We start from the raw sequence: 18,520 nt of genomic DNA on the forward strand, positions 1-18,520 counted from the left end.
CCGATTGTTTCAATGCAAATCTCACCAATTTCTTCCATACAAATGGTTTAAAAACAATTTTAAAAATCATTGAATTCGATTGTTTTTAAAATTGTTTGGCATATTATTCAAACACCACACATACATACACAGTTTGTTTATATTGTTTTGAAGTTTTAGGCATACTCGAATGAAAAAATTTAAATTGACATAAAGCTTTGGCTAACCTTTCTTATTAAACCATGCAAAAAAGTAGGAACACAGCTGATTTTCACTTCTACCTTATATAAATATGCTTTGGTTTGCTCTTTCTAACAATGCACAACACAAAGACTATAGTACCCTGGTAACATATGTTTCAACATATGTACATATGTTTCTTCACTGAACATATTCCTCCAAAAATATAAACAGTATAATACTACATATATACTATTGGGAGGCGTTTATATATAAATATTTTTAAATAATTCTTTTAACAGGCATTGTTTTCATTCATAATGCTGGATGTTGAGAAAACAACTACTAAGCAATTCAGTTATGATTACAGGGATCATGAAGGTTCACAGAAGGAGGTATCTTTGGAAATACGTATACCTTACGATGATTGCTTAGACGAATTGGTTACTCAAATCTTGTCGAGAATGGACCCGATGATGAGATTGTTGGATGAAAATGCTGGTGAGTATAATAATAATTTTTATAAATAGGCCAATATAAGATATCGAATTTAGTGTCCGGGGTACGTATCATGGGCATCTCAAATGATCGAGTCCATTTAATTTTGCATGAAGAACTACAGATGAAAAAGCTTTCTGCAAGATGGGTGCCGCATTTGTTAACAGTCGACCAAAAACGCATAATAATGAACATTTCTCAAGCTTGTTTGGATCGTTTTAAGCGAAATAAAATGGATTCTAAGCGTCGTTTCATAACTGTTGATGAGACTTCCATCCACTACTATACTCCAGAGACAAAAGAACAATCCAAACAATTGACTGAAGCTTGAGGAAGTGCCCCAAAGAAGGCAAAAACAATTCAATCGGCTGGTAAGGTTATGGCAACGGTTTTTTGGGACTTCAAAGGTATTTTATTGATTGACTATCTGCAAAAGGGTAAAACAATAAATTCAGAGTACTATTGCAACCTTTTGGATCAATTAAATGTACAAATTCGAGAAAAACGTCTAGGCTTACAACACAAAAAAATAATTTTTCATCAAGACAACGCACCAGCGCACAAGAGTATTTTAACAATGGCTAAAATCAACGAATTAAAGTACGAGTTGCTTGACCACCCACCTTATTCTCCTGATTTAGCTCCCAGTGACCTTTACTTGTTCCCAACTCTAAAAAATGCCTTGCTGGCAAGCGTTTTACCTCAAATGAAGATGCAATTACAGTTGCAAACCACTATTTTGAAGACCTTGAGGAAAACTATTTTAATCAAGGGATAGAATTGCTAGAAAAGCGTTGGACTAAGTGTATTGAAGTTTCAGGAGATTATATTGAAAAATAAAAATATTTTTGAAAAACTTACTATTCTCTTTCATTGATAGGCTAAGAAGTTTCCGAACTGCCCTCGTAGCAAAGCATTCAATCAGCCTTCAATCTGCAACCGAAATCTTCAAATTTTCCTCTAAAAAACGAATGAACTTATTTTTTTTATTTCATACCAAACACAATGTTTTCTTTTTCAAAATTTCTTTTTGACAATTTTGAAAATAAACCATATTCATCGGATTGATTGGGTTTCATTTTGAAACCCCCCATACCATTGCTATCGCAAACGATCCGTTTTCGAATTAAAAACGATTCTTTCGTTGCTCAGTTTGTGACAGGAAAACCTTCGAATTCGAATGTCGTTAATAATATTATTAGCGAACGAAAGATGATAGTTTTTACGATAGTGCCGAACAAACATTTTTGGCGGAGTTTCGATTTTATGACATGTTTAACTTTATCTGACGTCTCTTGATTTTCCTGTTATATACCTTTTCTTCTTTGTAATGTTTGCGATTCAATGCGTGTAACAGTTTATAAACATTGTTGTCTTGTATTTGTAACCAAGCTATATGTTGTGTTTATCATCACTTCTTGTTAATATTATAAGTAGCATTTATATCGAAAATATTTGAAAAAAGCAAATGGGAATTTTTCACGAACTACATAAAACTATTTTTTAAAACGTAAAAAAAATTCCGAAGTAAAAAAAGTTTCTCGAAACAATTTTTCTTGTAAGAAAAAACGTTCGAAAATGATATCGTTTTTAAACTTTTGATGAACAATAGAACAACGTGCTTATTGAAAAAAATTATAAGATCATAGTACGTTCTCTACGATTTGACTTTCCTTACTTCGACAAGGAGTGTGGAAAGTGGGTTTTCGATGAATCTGCAAAAGAAAAAAATACCAACTATAATACGTTTTTCGGGGAAGCGGACATTTTAATGCATAGATGTGACTATGTTGGAAATAAATTGGACAACATGGACGCAGCTGTAGCCGGAGGCTGGATGACAACACTGAGGGAGATGTATGACAAGCTCAAACAGTGGCTCCCAGAAAAAGCTGATATCCACGAGGCGGAAGATTTGGCTTTCAAAATGAACCGTGTTGAGGCGGTGCATAAGAAAACACTGATGAGCGTATTCGATATGCTTACATCGTCCTCTATATTTTTGTTGGCCCCGGCAAGCTCTCACTGTGGAGAGAATTCCTCGATGGACAGTCCACTTGAAAATGAGGGAATTGGTGAAGAAAACAAGGTCATCGAAGAAGAAAAAGAACTCGAAGTTGAACAAGAAGTTCAGTCAGAGCAACGTTTGAAAGAGGAGCAATTGACTGAGCGACTAAAGGAAGAATCAACGTCGGTGACAAAAATAAATGAACATTATGTTTATCCCATAGTTGGAGAAGTAGAAGTTAAATTGCAGCCTTTGGAGAATAAACGCTTGGCCGGGCAAATAACAAATAATGCAGAATGTCTGCTGAAGCCTGAAGTATTTAAACCTATAAATCATGAGGCAAGAGCTATAATAGTTAAGGTAATCGAAAGGACTTTGGAGGAAGAATCGAAATAGCATTCGAACCGTCCGGTTGGTGTTTTTTTCTTCTCAACCTTTTTAAACAGACGAGCTGCGGCTGTCTGTTGGATGCTGAGGCATCACACTAATAATTATTCAGTGCTTGTGTACACCCGAAAAACATTTGCCAATCCTTTGACAGTGATATCGTTTTCGAAAGTTTTGCCGGACATTCGAATAATATCCGCACTTGGTATGGGGGGAATCCATAAAATACACAAACACATTCTCATATTTTGAAAAATGTACACATACTACTACAAACGTTGACATCAAAATTTTATAGTGTATGGGGCGCTTAACTTGTTTGTTTGAATAAAAAAAATGTGCGTTTCCAAAGCTGTCAATGTTATAAAGGCTTTACCTAATTAATTGCGTGTGCGTACGAAAAAACAAAAACAAAATACATACATGTATTTCGAATTGAAAACAAAAACAAATACATGTATTTTGTTTTTGTTTTTTTGAACGCACACGCAACACGCAATTAATTAGGTAAAGCCTTTATTCAGTTATTCAGGGCCATGATACAATTATTACAATTATTTGGTCTGTTCAAGTACTGCAAGAATCTACTAATTTTTACTATTTTTTTCGATAACATAAAGGAAAAAATGTTATCGTAGTAAAAAATAGTAGCTTCTTGCAGGTTCTGGAACACAGCAATTATTATTATTATTATTATTATTACAATTATTACAATTATTGTATCATGTTCAGGGCAATCATGAATATTTCCCTCGGAATTTTCCGCATGGAATATATTTTTAAAAAGTGAAATTCTTTTAAAATCAATTTTTTAAAACGTTGGACACTGCTAAAATCACTTAATTATGCAATATTCTCGCTGAATCGACAAAAATAGTCTCTTTTGGGAGATAAATATAGAAATAAAAAAATCTGAAATTGGGGAAAGGGAAAAATTCCGCACGGAATTTTTATTCGTGATTGCCCTGATTGTTTTCAGTGTTATTAGTGTTATAATCCAACATCGTAGATTTGTATATTTTGTCTAAAACAATTTTTTAGGTATTAAAGTGGCTTTAAAGAAATTTATTGATGTGGAAAATCAAAAATTTCGTGACGAATATGCTGAAGAACTATTGGAGAGGGTGCGGAACAATGATATTGATGTGGAAGAAATCATACGAGACACCGAACGGCATTACAAAGAAGAACTTATACAATTTGCCGATCGAATAGGACCAACCGATGAGGATATATTTGCCCAGAGCTTTCATCGTCTGGTACACTCCTCACAATTAGAAGAAATACTAAAAAAAGAACGAGCTTATGCCAAAGTTATCGCGAGCATTACTAAAGAAATGGATAAAGAAGTTGAAACTCTCAATAATTCACAACAAGAGGAGATGGAATCAAAAATTAATCAACTTGATATTACAACAACTCCAGAGGATATCAATAATCTACTGGCCCAACAATATTCTACACAGAATTTTGTACGTAAACGTTATGAATCAGAATTGGAGGCAAAAATTGGTCATCAAAAGAACGAGTATCGTCAATGGATTACGAGTCAAGTTAGTGAACTATTTCAATCGAGTCCAGTCTCAACACCACTGGGTAATCGTTCATCGATGTTTATATCGCAACAACCATCGATGGAAGAAAGTTTTACCATACATTTGGGGTCACAACTGAAACACATGCATAATATTCGTATATTGAGCGCTAATGTTAATGATCTATGTAGTCCACTGCATGCCGATGAAAGGTAAGTTCATATCAGGTGTTATGGTATGTGCAATTAGAACATCAGGGAGAAAAAACGAAAATGTTGAGATAAGGTATATTTAAATTTTTAGTTTTGATTCACAAAGAATGGGATTTATATTCAATTTTTTGAGAAGTCTAATATTCCACAGAAATGGGCTTGGAAGGTATTTTAATAATAAATCACGGAGCGCCTGAACTAACTTTAAATTAAAGGTGCTTACACCTAGGAAGTTTTTGCGGATTCTGAAACTGCAATGTCCATAGATGAGAAAAATTAAAAAATTACCATTTTTTGAAACATAGAAGTTAAACCTTTTTAGGTTTTCAGGATTTTGCTTATGAAAGGCAAGTCCTGTCGAAATGGGACTAAAGAAAATGTTGTAGCAGTGGAAATTCTCTACAATATTTTTGTAGTCCCATTTCGATAGGACTTGCCGTTTCCAAGATGAACTTAGTGGCTGGACTCAGAAAATTATGAAATTTTGTCCACATGTAGGTCAATGCAGATTACGCCAATATATATTCCTTAAATCCCGGCCGAAGGCCTGCTATTTAAAAAAAATTAATTTTTGAAAACTTTCCGTGGAAAAAGTTTCAAATTCAGCCACTAAATTAAACTTGCTCCATCAGTCTTGAACACAGAGGATCCTAATCTGATTCTAATCTCATGATACTCTCCCAGCTATCGCAAAAGAAAATCTGAAATGTATACAACAGTTATTTCCCTATAAATGATATCGTTAACAAATTCCAAGCCAATTGAGATACGTTGGTGATAATTTGCACAAAAGGTTGTCTTGTAGTCGTGTTTGCAACAGTTTGTCTTTTCCTTGGCATTGTTCGTAAAAATATCGTAATTTTTAACCCCAGTTATTTATTGTAATTTCGATTCGAAGGACGTAATTCATTTCTGAAGCCCCTCAGAAATCCTATATATCCGATATACATATGTAGACTCTTTTTAACTTTATTTATTCCAGTATTTTTCTTTTCTATTTATTCCAGTTTAAATGGGCTAAATATGGCATTGGGACTTTATTCCAGTTCTCTGTGTGGCGTTGTTGTTTTAACACCTTCGGTTCAGGCACAAGCTAACAAGGACATAATCAAAAATGCAAATATGTCGACAGAATTTCATTTTAATCAGGTAAAAATATCTCAAATCTTTGAACTTAAATAAACAATAATATAATTGAAATAATATTTATTTTCAGATTGATCAGCAACTCGAGAAAATCCAAGAACAAATACGTCAATTGAATCTCAGCTCATCATCCACCCCTAGTACTAAAAGTTTAAGTACAGCTAGTACTGATGTTAGTATTGGTAGTACAGAGGGGGGAGGAAATGATGGTGGCGGCATTGGTGGTGGTGTCATAAATCAGTCTGTACAAAGTAGTGCCAGTAATTCGCCGGTGAAAACTAGTGCAAAATTAAAAACTGGTGATTTCTTTATAACAAAACATTCCAATCTGTCTCAGTCTCATGTTATATTCCATTTAATATCGGACGAGCCAATAAATTCTCCAAGTGAAATTAACTCACGTCATCCAGTCATATTGGGTTTGCGTAATATCCTAAAAACAGCAAGTCGCCATGATGTTACAACACTTACTATACCAGCATTATTGAGACATGAAATGTCCGAAGATATGACAGTGCAATGGTGTATGCGTCGCGCCGAATTGGTGTTTAAATGTGCCAAAGGATTTATGATAGAATCAGCATCATGGGGTGGCGCTGAATTGAGGTGAGTGTTTAATGGTTGTGTACTCATATGAGCGAAGTTCGGATGCAGGATAGAGTTAGGTTTGAAAACTTGCTGCTACCGGTATTTCAGTTTCTTATCCAAAATAACATTGGTTAATTTACATTGGTTATTTTTATGCCCGTGGTCCGTACCGGCGTCATTGTTCGTAGTACCATCTTCACAAAATAAAAAGGATGCCAGCGTGAAGAACCGTGTAATTGGCATCCCTTTGAAATATCTCAAAATTTTACTATTAGGGCAATCATGAATATTTCCCTCGAAAATTTTCGCTCGGAAAATAATTTGAAAAAATAAAATCGTTTTAAAATCAATATTTTAAAACGATGAAAACTACTAAATAAATAAAATCAATAAATTATGTAATATTCTCGACGAAATGACAAAAATATCCCCTTTTTATACCCTCAGCCTTTAGGCTAAGGAGGGTATATACACTTTGATACGATGAAAATGTGCCTCATCGAAATAATGGTTTTAGACCCCAAGTATGTTTGGACGAAATGTGTTTCAGACAATTTGGAGTCGATCTAGCCATGTCCGTCCGTCTGTCTGTCTGTCCTGCTGGCTGGAGCGCACGTTAACTCTCGAACGGATGAACCGATTCGGTTCAAATTTTGGCTTTCGTAATATTTTGCCCAAACTTAGTTTAAGTTCGAAGATGAGCTACATCGGTCCAGTCCTTCCGGTACCTCCCCCACAAAAGTTCAAAAATGTTCGGAAAGTTTGTGCGCACGATAACTCTTGAAGGGAGTGACCGATTTGGTCCATACTTTGTATAGCGTAAACTTTCTACCAGAGTAATATAAGGTTCCAATATGGTCTCAATAGGTCCACTCCTTCGGTTTACTCCCACACAAAATTTCGGAAAAGTTCAGTTTATGGCCATCTCTCGAATCGCTTTGATTTTTGTTTTAGCAACTTGTATTCACTGCCCTCCATACGACGGTACAAGTTTCATCAGGGGCAAGTCCATACTTCCTGGGATAATAGCATGAAAGTTGCAAAAAAACCCTATGACACCGTGTGAGTGGTTGGATCGCAAGATAACTCTCGAACGGATCTGCCGATTCGGTCCAAAATATGGCCTTAGAAATATTTTGTCCAAACATAGTTTAAGTTTGAAGATAAGCCATATCGGTCCACTCCTTCAGGTACCTCCCCCACAAAAGTTCAAAAATGTTCGGAAAAATTTTTCGTACGGTAACTCTTGAAGCGAGTGGCCGACTTTGTCTATACTTTACACATCCTAATATATCTACCAGATATAGATCAGGTTCAAATATGGACTATATTTGTCCACTCCATCCGGTACCTCCCACACAAAATTTCGGATAAGTTCACATTAAGACCTAATATCGAATCACTTTAATTTTTGTTGAAGCAACTTGCATTCGTTGCTTCAATTACGATGGTAAAAGTTTTTTTAGGGCAAGTCCATACTTCTTGAGCAAACAGCCCGAAGAGTGTGAAAACCCCTTATGGCACCATATGTTGTGGCTGGAGATCCACTTCCATAACGGTCAATGTCGATCCATTCCTTTTAGTATCTCCTCCGCAAAACTTTTGACATTCAATCCTAATCAACATTTTTGTCGGTTCAAACGCTCAAAATTTTTAAAACCCCCTAAATACATACTGATTTTGAGAAAATATTGTTTCAATATACACAGGCTGAGGGTATATCTCTGTCGGCAAAGCCGACTGATATTTTTTACTTGTTGGACATAAATATGGGAAAAATTGTATAATTGGGGAAAGGGAACAAATTCCTCAAGGAATTTTTATTCATGATTGCCCTGTATAAGTCCACCTTCAGACTAACGAGACGAGCAAACTTTCATACGTGCCTCGTCAAAATAAATGTTTTAAACCCTAAGTATGTTTGGACAAAATTCATTTCAAACATTTTAGATTCGATTTAGATCTATCCGTCCATCCAGTTGGCTAACACTCGAACGGATCAACATATTCGATTCAAAATTTGGACTTCGTAATATTTTGGCCAAACTTGAACAAGTTCGAAGATGAGCCATATCGGTACGCTCCTTCGTGCACCTCTCACACAAAATACCGCACTATAAATCTCGACGGGGGTAATAGATTTGGCCAAAACTTTTCCCATCGCAATATTTCTTCCAAAAGTACATACATACATCAAGAACCTAGAGGGTCTATCTATATCGGACAACATCTTTTGGTACCTGCCAAATATAGGTGACTAAAAGGTCTTCTTGGAGACTACGGCAAGGTCTTCATACAGAAGACCACAAGGTCTTCTTGGAGAAGACGGCAAGATCTTCATATAGAACGCCACAAAGTCTTCTTATTGAAGACCACTAGGTCTTTTTATAAAAGAGCACAAGGTCTTCCTATAGAAGACCACAAGGTCCAACTATAGAAGACCACAATGTCCAACTATAGAAGACCACAAGCTCTTATATAATACCACAAGGTCTTCTTATATAATACCACAAGGTCTTCTTATAGAAGACCACAAGGTCTTCTTACAGAAGACCACAAGGTCTTCTTACAGAAGACCACAAGGTCTTCTTATAGAAGACCACAAGGTCTTCTTATAGAAGACCACAAGGTCTTCTTATAGAAGACCACAAGATCTTCTTATAGAAGACCACAAGGTCTTCTTATAGAAGACCACAAGGTCTTCCTATAGAAGACCACAAGATCTTCTTATAGAAGACCACAAGGTCTTCTTATAGAAGACCACAAGTTATTTGTATAGAAGATCACAAGTTATTTGTATAGAAGATCACAAGTTCTTCTTTTAGAAGACCACACAACACAAGGTCTTCTTATAGAAGACACAAGGTCTTCTTATAGAAGAACACAAGGTCTTCTTTTAGAAGACCACAAAGTCTTCTTATAGAAGACCACAAGGTCTTCTTATAGTAGACCACAATGTACTTTTATAGAAGACCACAAGTTCTTTGTATAGAAGACCACAAGTTCTTTGTATAGAAGATCACAAGTTCTTCTTTTAGAAGACCACAGGTTCTTCTTATAGAAGACCACAAGATCTTCTTATAGAAGACCAAAAGGTCTTCTAATAGACGACCACAAGCTCTTCTTATAGAAGACCACATGTTCTCTTCTTATAGAAGACCACATGTTCTCTTCTTATAGAAGACCACATGTTCTCTTATAGAGAACCACAAGATCTTCTTACACAAGACAACAACGTCTTCTTATAAAAGACCAAAAAGTCTTCTTATAAAAGACCAAAAGGTCTTCTTATAGACGAACACAAGCTCTTCTTATAGAAGATCTCAAGGTCTTCTTATAGAAGACCACAAGATCTTCTTTTAGAAGACCACAAGGTCTTCTTATAGAAGACCACAAGATCTTCTTATAGAAGACCACAAGGTCTTCTTATAGAAGACCACAAGATCTTCTTATAGAAGACCACAAGGTCTTCTTATAGAAGACCACAAGGTCTTCTTATAGAAGACCACAAGGTCTTCTTATAGAAGACCACAAGGTCTTCTTATAGAAGACCACAAGATCTTCTTATAGAAGACCACAAGGTCTTTGTATAGAAGACCACAAGTTCTTTGTATAGAAGATCACAAGTTCTTCTTTTAGAAGACTACAGGTTCTTCTTATAGAAGACCACAAGATCTTCTTATAGAAGACCAAAAGGTCTTCTAATAGACGACCACAAGCTCTTCTTATAGAAGACCACATGTTCTCTTCTTATAGAAGACCACATGTTCTCTTCTTATAGAAGACCACATGTTCTCTTATAGAGAACCACAAGATCTTCTTACACAAGACAACAACGTCTTCTTATAAAAGACCAAAAAGTCTTCTTATAAAAGACCAAAAGATCTTCTTATAGACGAACACAAGCTCTTCTTATAGAAGACCTCAAGTTCTTCTTATTGAAGTCCACAAGGTCTTACTATAGACAACCACAAGGTCTTCTTATATACCACTAGGTCGTCTCTTCTAAATCCTACTGTGACCAACTGAAATGACTTGTGATATCTATCGGAAGGAATCACTCCCAAAATATGATCAAATCCAAAATATATATAATGTCGGTCCATTCCTACAGGTTCCTCCTCCACAACGTATTTGCCCTTTTATCCAAATCAAATTTGGTAGCAAAACCTAGGCATTGCTAAAATAAATAAATAAATATCTTCAACGTTTCGGAATATCTCCTATATAAATAACTAGCGGACCCGGCGAACTTCGTCTCGCTATTAAGGAATAAAATTTCATACAAAAACTCAATTTTCGATTTTTCCAATTTTCCGACTTTTCCAGAGAGATTTTCCAAAATTTTCTTCCGTAAAGACCTTCTCCTCGAAAATACGAATAACTGACAAAAAATTTTACAGAAATCGGCCTAGCCGTTCTCATTTTATGGATTACTATACATTTTTTACACCATTTTTATATATATAGATTTTTGCGAAAAGGAATTTTGGTTGTGCAGCCGGTATTCGATGTGTCCATGGATAGAAGTTTTAAGTCGCACTGGCGGAGGTCATACCTCTGTCGGCAAAGTCACTGTTACTTTTTTATTTGTTACATTAAGTAAAAAAAACTGTACTAAGTTCACACCTGTCCATATGGTTTCAGAAACGATATTTCTAGAATATATTTTATTGATACTGAAACCCAAAACTTTTAAATTACCTCCTACTCTCTTTAACTAACACCTCATATTTTTGTTCTATTTTTTTCAGCACTCTGCAATTGCTATTACCACATGATATATCCGAAGAGCTATTCAACACATTAGCCAGTATGGTTCCCAATGTTTTTCGTGTAGCCAATCCTAAAATATTAGTTGATAATTCCAAATAAATTAAGACAATGCAATTTTTAATGTTGGTTTATTTAAACTCGAAAATGTTTATATGTATTTATATATGTACTATGTATATGGTTTATCTTTTCATTTTCTTTTTTTATTTTGCATTTCTTTGTATTCTTGCAAATGTTATATCTGATTCTCAGAAAAAAACTCTACAACACATTCACAATCAAAAATTCCTGTAAATTTTGTTCGTTCATTAGCGCTTTTTTTAAATGTAATTAATGAATATAATTCTGTTGTTCAATTATATATGTATTGTATATGTACGTTACTATTTAACGAATAATAATGCCAAATGCAGTTCCATTCTTTTTTTCGGGGTTTTATTAATTCACAGGTAAACATAATTAAATTTCAATATCATCATTTTTATTTTAAGTTTTTAACAAGATTAAATTTATACATCTTTTTATTTAATAATTGCAATTTCAATCTACTTTAATAGAACAGAAATGATGTGATAAATTCCATTCATTTCTTTACGTATTATTTTTTAAATATTTTTTGGGATTTATGGTTTCCTTTATGTCTGTTCAATTATCCACATAAATATTGTATAGATTTAAGTTTTTTTCATGCCGTAGAGAGAAAAAATATTCTATAAAATAAGTCTATTTTGTTTGGTAATCATGATCATGAGTCCGCTTGTTGTCGCTTATTTTGTTTCTTTTTAAAGAAAAATAATATATATTTTTTATATATATAAAGTGCTTCGCAAAATATAATTTTGTCTGTATTTAATGCAGATGTTTGTTTTCTTAATTATTTGAAGTATTTTATACCTTAGTTTGTTTGTAATATTGGTCAAAAAGGAATTGAAATACGTTTTGTATGTCAGATGAGGTGTTTGTGTTTGGGTGTAATCTTGGTTTAAATAGATATTTTAATATAAAAGAGGAAATAATTACCAGTTTCCAGAAAATATAAAATCATAGATATAGAAAGTGTAAACAGCCAGTAAAATTTAATACATTAACCAAGTCTGGCGAATATCGTTCACTTGTTTGTTTTGTAAAAATTGAAGTTTTCTATTTAAAATACTTGTACAATTTTAGCGGGAATATTAATATTACTTACCTGTTTGAATTGGATCAAATACAGAAACCTATATTATATTACCTAACTTTTCATTAATATAGCTCCCTCCCTAGTATCCTCTCACGGTGCTCTTGAAACAATTTTAAATGGAAGGTGCTTACACCTCGGAAGTTTTTGCGGATTCTGAAACTACAATGTTTATAGATGAGAACAATCAAAAAACAAAAAAAATCGCCGGAGCGCTTTTTCAATAAATCGCGATTTAAGTTGAAATTTTTAGGGGTTGTTTAGGTTTTCACGATTTTGCATAGAAACCGCAAGTCCTATCAAAATGGGACTAAGGAAAATTATGTAGCTATGAAAATTCTCTACAAGATCAACCCTTATGGTTTAACTAACTTTTGATGAAAACCGCTTACACAGGGAAAGTTTTTGTGAATTCTGAAACAGCATTGTTCATAGATGAGAAAAATCCAAAAACAAGAAAAAATCGCTGTAGGGATTTTTAAATAAATCGCGGTCAAAATTCACATTTTTAGGTGTTTTTTAGGTTTTCACGATTTTTCTTGGAAACCGCAGGTCCAATCGAAATGGAGCTAAAGAAAATGTTGTAACTGTGAAAATTCTCTAGAGGATTGACGTTTATCATTTTTTCCCAGTCTGTACCATTACTGAGATGAAGAAGCTCACTTTACATTTTTAGGTTTTTCTGTTAGGGTTTCGCGATTTTGCTTGTATACGGCAAGTCTTACCGGCATGGGACCTGAGAAAATCTTATAGCTTTGAAAATTCTCTACAAGACTGGCTTAGGTAATTTTTCCTAGGTTGTACCATTTTTTTACATATATAAGTTTATGTCGAGAAATTGCAGTCATGACATTGTTTTATAAGGAGACGATACAGAATTGAATTGAATTTGAATTGTCCCAATTTGAACTCCTATATCTCAAAAATGGTAAAACCGACGAGAATACCATAAAGGTCAATCTTGTAGAGAATTTTTATGGTTACAACATTTGTTTTAGTTCTAATTTGATAGGAATTGCGGTTTCTAAGAAAAATCGCGAAAACCTACACAACTCCTAAAAATGTCAACTTAAATCGCGATTTATTTAAAAAGCGCTCCGGCGATTTTTTTTGTTTTTTGATTGTTCTCATCTATAAACATTGTAGTTTCAGAATCCGTAAAAACTTTCGAGGTGTAAGCACCTTCCATTTAAAATTGTTTCAAGAGCACCGTGCTCTGTTACTATGCAAACATATTGTAACACATGAAAATAATCATAACAAGTAGAAAAGTGTTAAGTTATGCCGGGCCGAAATATTATTATACCCTCAACCAAGACACATTGGCAGACTTCCGAAATGTAATAAAAATGCGTTAAAAATACACACCTATAACACATATCCACAAACATCCCATACGGGACAAGGGAGACTTCTCTCATATCAATGAGTGCACCCCGATTCATATTAGCTCAATGATAAGGGACCTACTGTTTATTGCCGAGTCCGAACGGCGTGTCTTAAGACACCACTTGTCGAGAAGTTTTTCAAGGCTGAAATACTCAGGAAATGTTGTTGTTGTTGTAGTAGCATATAATGCTGGTTTGGCAGCCGCTGGCCGAAACACTTTTGGTTTCGGGTCAATCCGGTACGTAAGAACCCGCTGCCGTGGGATTGCAGGAAATGTCGCCAACATTACTGAGGGATATTTTGCCACCGTTGAAAAATTTTTTGATGTTGCCTGGCCGGGGAATCGAGCCCACGACCTTCTGCGCGCAAGGCGGGAGTGCATACCATTGCACCAAGGTGGCACGCAAAACATTATATAGACAATTTTTGGTCGAAAAGTGTTGTGACCGCTAAAAACCTCAAATATCAAATCACAGCAGTTCGGTTAAAAAATATAGCTTAACTCCTCAAAATGCCTAAAATCGGGAGGTACTTTTATATGGGGGCTATCCAAACTTAGCCTGATATAGACCATCTTCGAACATGGAATGCATATGGAAAAATAAACTCGGGTGTACAAAAGTGTTGTCCTATATAGACTTTTGGAAAAATTCACGATGTGCCAACTTTCGGCCACATTGAACACTTAATTCGTCAGTTATCGTGCTCATTAGTCATTTTACTTGCTGCCAGCTGTATAAAGCCACGAGAAATATGGCCCGTGGAGACAACTTTCTGCAAAAAATTTAAAACGATACAAGACTGCACTGGTATGAAAAAAATTTCGAATTTTGTGGGAGGTACCTACATAACCGCTATATGTCTGCAAGCAACAGTAGGATATGCAAAGTTTGGACCAAAGCGATTATTCCCTTTCAGAGTTATCGTGTGCATCATTATAACGGAAAAAATTTAACTTTTGTGGGGAAGATACCCGAATGAGTGGGCCGATATGGACCATCTTTGAACTTGATCTTAGTGAAAATATTATGAGACCAAATTGGTTGATCCGTTCGGACTCCATATTGTCTGAAATTTATTTCCGTAAACATACTTGAGGTCCAACATACAATGAGGCACATTTTGATCGTATCAAAGTGTATATACTAGGGTGAGACTTAGAAATCCACAAGGTTATATGCAAGGAGGAGTACTTTGTAAGCACGCTATATCTGGGTAAGTGGAGCATGCCCTGTGATGATAAACACCTTGAGACCTTTGAATATCAGACCGTGGTCCTCAAGAATGAATCTAAAGAAATGAGGTTGCCTGGGCTCAAATTGAAGGTGGGAAAGCTCAAACAATAAAGCACCCCGCACTCATATGGACGGATCGCGTTCTTCACGTTGTCATGGACGATGAGCTTTTTTATTTATTCCACCTAGAGATAAATCACCTCGAGTACTTCTTTGTGCAGGATTTGGTGAGTATGTATTCTCAATCGAAAGCAGCCCCCCAGCAAGAGTAGAACTGAGTTTAAGGAAACAGGCTGCTTGAGAGACGACATGAAGTTTCTATTTTACCTTAATGGTGTCTTCCGTCACATTGGTTTCTTGGAGCTTTTAAGCCATTATCTCAGGAAGTATAGACTTGCACCCGAAAAAAATTGTTTCGTCGAAAAGGTGGCCTCAAGGACAATCTACTGAAAAACATTTCAAAACGATCCGGGAGAAGCTCTTAAACTTAACTTTTTCAGTATTTTGAGAATTTTGGGAGAAGCCCGAAGGAGTAGATCGATATTGCCAATATTCGAACCCGATCTATATCTATATCTTTATAAGGTTTGGACCAATTGGATTGCTCACTTTGAGAGTTGTCGTTCACACCATTTTTCAGAAAATTTTTGAACATTTGTGGTCCGATATGGCCCATCTTTGAACCGATATGGTCCATCTTCGAACTTAAATTAAGTTTGGGCAAATTGTTACGATATGCAAAATTTGGTTCGAATCGGTTGACCCGTTCGTTCGAATTTCGTCTAGACATACTTGGGTCTACGAACTAACCCTGCAACCTTTTTTAAATTTTCAATCGCTTAACGATAATCTGGGATTCGCGATGATGAGGATCTTCTGCGAATCCCCAACATAAAGTAACTGTGTCTAGGAAGCGAATCCCGAGGAAGAATCGCAGATTAATCATCTGGAAAATCTTTAAAAGATTAAAGTATAAAGTAAAAATGAAAAAAGAATAGAATTATTCTTTGGGTTTTGTTTTTTTTTTTCATTTGTTGTTTTTGAGTTTTATTATCCCCCTTTGTTTTCTTTTCTGTCTTGTTACGATTTTTAATTATTCCTTATGTTGTTGGTGGTTAGTTATACTGCATCCTCATTCACGTTGTTGTCTTTCTAGTTAAACTCGGCAAAACATGGGCATGCGTTGTTTTTGTCAAATCTCATAATATTATGCATGACATTTATATCAACGTTCTGTCGAATGTGTATATGAGAATTATATACAACCAAATCAAAACATCTCCCACAGATGTGGGTGCCTTGGCATATGTGGTCGACGGTACTGCTACAAGCACGCAACCGAAAGATGAGGAGAAGGGGAAGCGTAGGGTGAGTTTAATCTGGACCCAGCCATCCGAGGATGGGAGCGACCCAGACTCCAAATCAGACAGCAGCTGCAAAATCAACACCACCGTTGTGGAGAAGCCCGTTAACGAGGAGGTCCAGAAGATGGTAGAAGAGGTAAGCGAAAGCCTATCTAAACTTACAACGGAGAAAAAAGTTCGGTGGACTGGAGCCCAGAGACGTAGGTACAGGAGGATCCAGGCACAGCTAAATAAAGAACAGCGGGCCTCCCCCGCTTCCGAAGAAGTGGAGGCACTTCTTCGGAAGCGGCGAAGAGGATCAGATCTCCAGAGGAAGAAAATACCGCAAAACCAAGTAAGAAGGAAATGAGCTTCCCACCATCAAATGCTCTAAGCAATTCCTCTCAAAACCCATGCGAAGGAGACTGCCAAAAGAACCCTTCGACGGAGGGCGCAAAAGGAGTGCTCGGACACGAAGAAGGTTCCAAGGCCTCTGATAAGAAGCCCAGGGCCTTCCAGAAGAGGAAGATGGGCGCAGAGACTGGTTCGGAGCCGCCAACTACTTACGCCAAGGTGGCCAGGAAGAACTACAGGGACAAGAGGTTGTAAACAGTGATCGATACCAGTACAGGATCCGGCAGATTATCTAAAGAGCACCAGCGATAAAATACTTGAACACATTTTAAAGAGTGGTCCAATAAAAATTGTCAGCAGCGAGCTCAAAGGGGACCTCTTAGTATACCACTTGGGACCGCACGCGAACCCGGCCGCTCTCGAGAAAGTGATCAACAGTGTGACAACTCCTTGGGAAGGCGTCAAATTGAAGCTGGTGAGGAAGGACGAGATACCTCACCTGACTAAAGCGACGGTTTACGACAAAGAGTATGGCTGCAAGTTCGAGACAGAACGCATGCTCGAGGTCTTTGGGCAGCAAAATGAGACCTTGGAAGTGAAGAGGTGGGAAGTCGCCCACAGGGAGGAGAAAGAGGATGACACTCTCCATGTGGTTCGAATTGACGACCTCTCACTAGCCAGAGAGAGCGGAGGTGAAGGATCTCCCTTTCTCCCTTCTTACCCACAAGCTCAAAACATTTTCAAGAAAATTTTCATAGTCTGGCAGAAGACTAAGCAAGGTAAGCAGGCAAGGCAGCTTATGTACGCAGGCCTTTACAAAGACAAAGGGCAAGGCGTATTACATCTGTAATGCAGTCACCTTTAAAGTTGGAAGGGCACGAGTCGGGGAAGAAGAAGAGGATGTCCACCAACCCAGCAAGGAGGACAAACCACCGAGCAACTCCGAAGAGGGGGTCGAAGCCATCAGCGACTCCCAAGAAGACCGCTTACTGGATGAATAATGATTGAGGTCATCCAGATAAACCTCCATCGGAGCGAAACGGCAACTCAAGCCCTGATGGATAAAATAAACAAATGGGTCTATCTTGCATTGCCACTTAACTTGAGTTGAGTTGTCAGTTGTCTGCGCGACTGAGATGAAATGTTGTTCCATTAATGTCAACTCAACTGGGTGGTCGATAAACATGTTATCGATCAGTGTTTTTTCAAACTTTTGAACTCTATTCGCCAAAAAAAAAAACTATTTAAAAAATAATTTGCGCTTTGGATAACTCTTTTGTGTATTCTGGACAATATTTTAATATTTTGGCTGAGTTTTCGAGCAAATTTGGAAAACAACCCAAGATTGGAATATAACCTGGCCATTGAATCTTCGGATCGTCAAGTTTTATTTGCAAAAAATGATAAGTTCGGTGGAATTATTTTTTGATGATGAAGAAAATGTACAGGACATTGCATCTATTAGAAGAAATTTGAGGGACAAGTCGAATCCATTGGAATTGCCATCTGCACTGTAAGTTGATGTTCATGTGGAAAGATCTGTATAATCAGTAAATGATTTCAGGTTTAAGGCGTATTTTCGATTGCCAAAGGATGCCGTAGTTTACATTGTGGAAACGTTAAAGGATGACTTCAAAGTAAGTTACAGATGAACAGCAATACCCCCACTTTTAAAAGTGTGCGCAGCGTTGAGATTCTTTGCGGACGGAAGTT

The 18,520-nt window shown here is 36.4% G+C and overlaps 1 protein-coding gene across 1 annotated transcript; it reads left to right on the top strand.

Moving 5' to 3' along the window:
• Nucleotides 1-362: 362 nt before the first annotated feature.
• Nucleotides 363-11,721, top strand: LOC141389198 (FERRY endosomal RAB5 effector complex subunit 3). Its single transcript, XM_073960354.1, has 6 exons — nt 363-392; nt 462-660; nt 4,094-4,799; nt 5,807-5,948; nt 6,016-6,551; nt 11,288-11,721. Exons 2-6 carry the CDS (start codon nt 480-482, stop codon nt 11,406-11,408), a joined length of 1,686 nt encoding a protein of 561 aa, XP_073816455.1. The 5' UTR covers nt 363-392; nt 462-479; the 3' UTR covers nt 11,409-11,721.
• Nucleotides 11,722-18,520: the final 6,799 nt, after the last annotated feature.

The sequence above is a fragment of the Musca autumnalis genome, unplaced genomic scaffold (assembly GCF_047663935.1).
Source record: "Musca autumnalis isolate F117 unplaced genomic scaffold, ASM4766393v1 scaffold_1, whole genome shotgun sequence".
NCBI classification, from domain to species: domain Eukaryota; kingdom Metazoa; phylum Arthropoda; class Insecta; order Diptera; family Muscidae; genus Musca; species Musca autumnalis.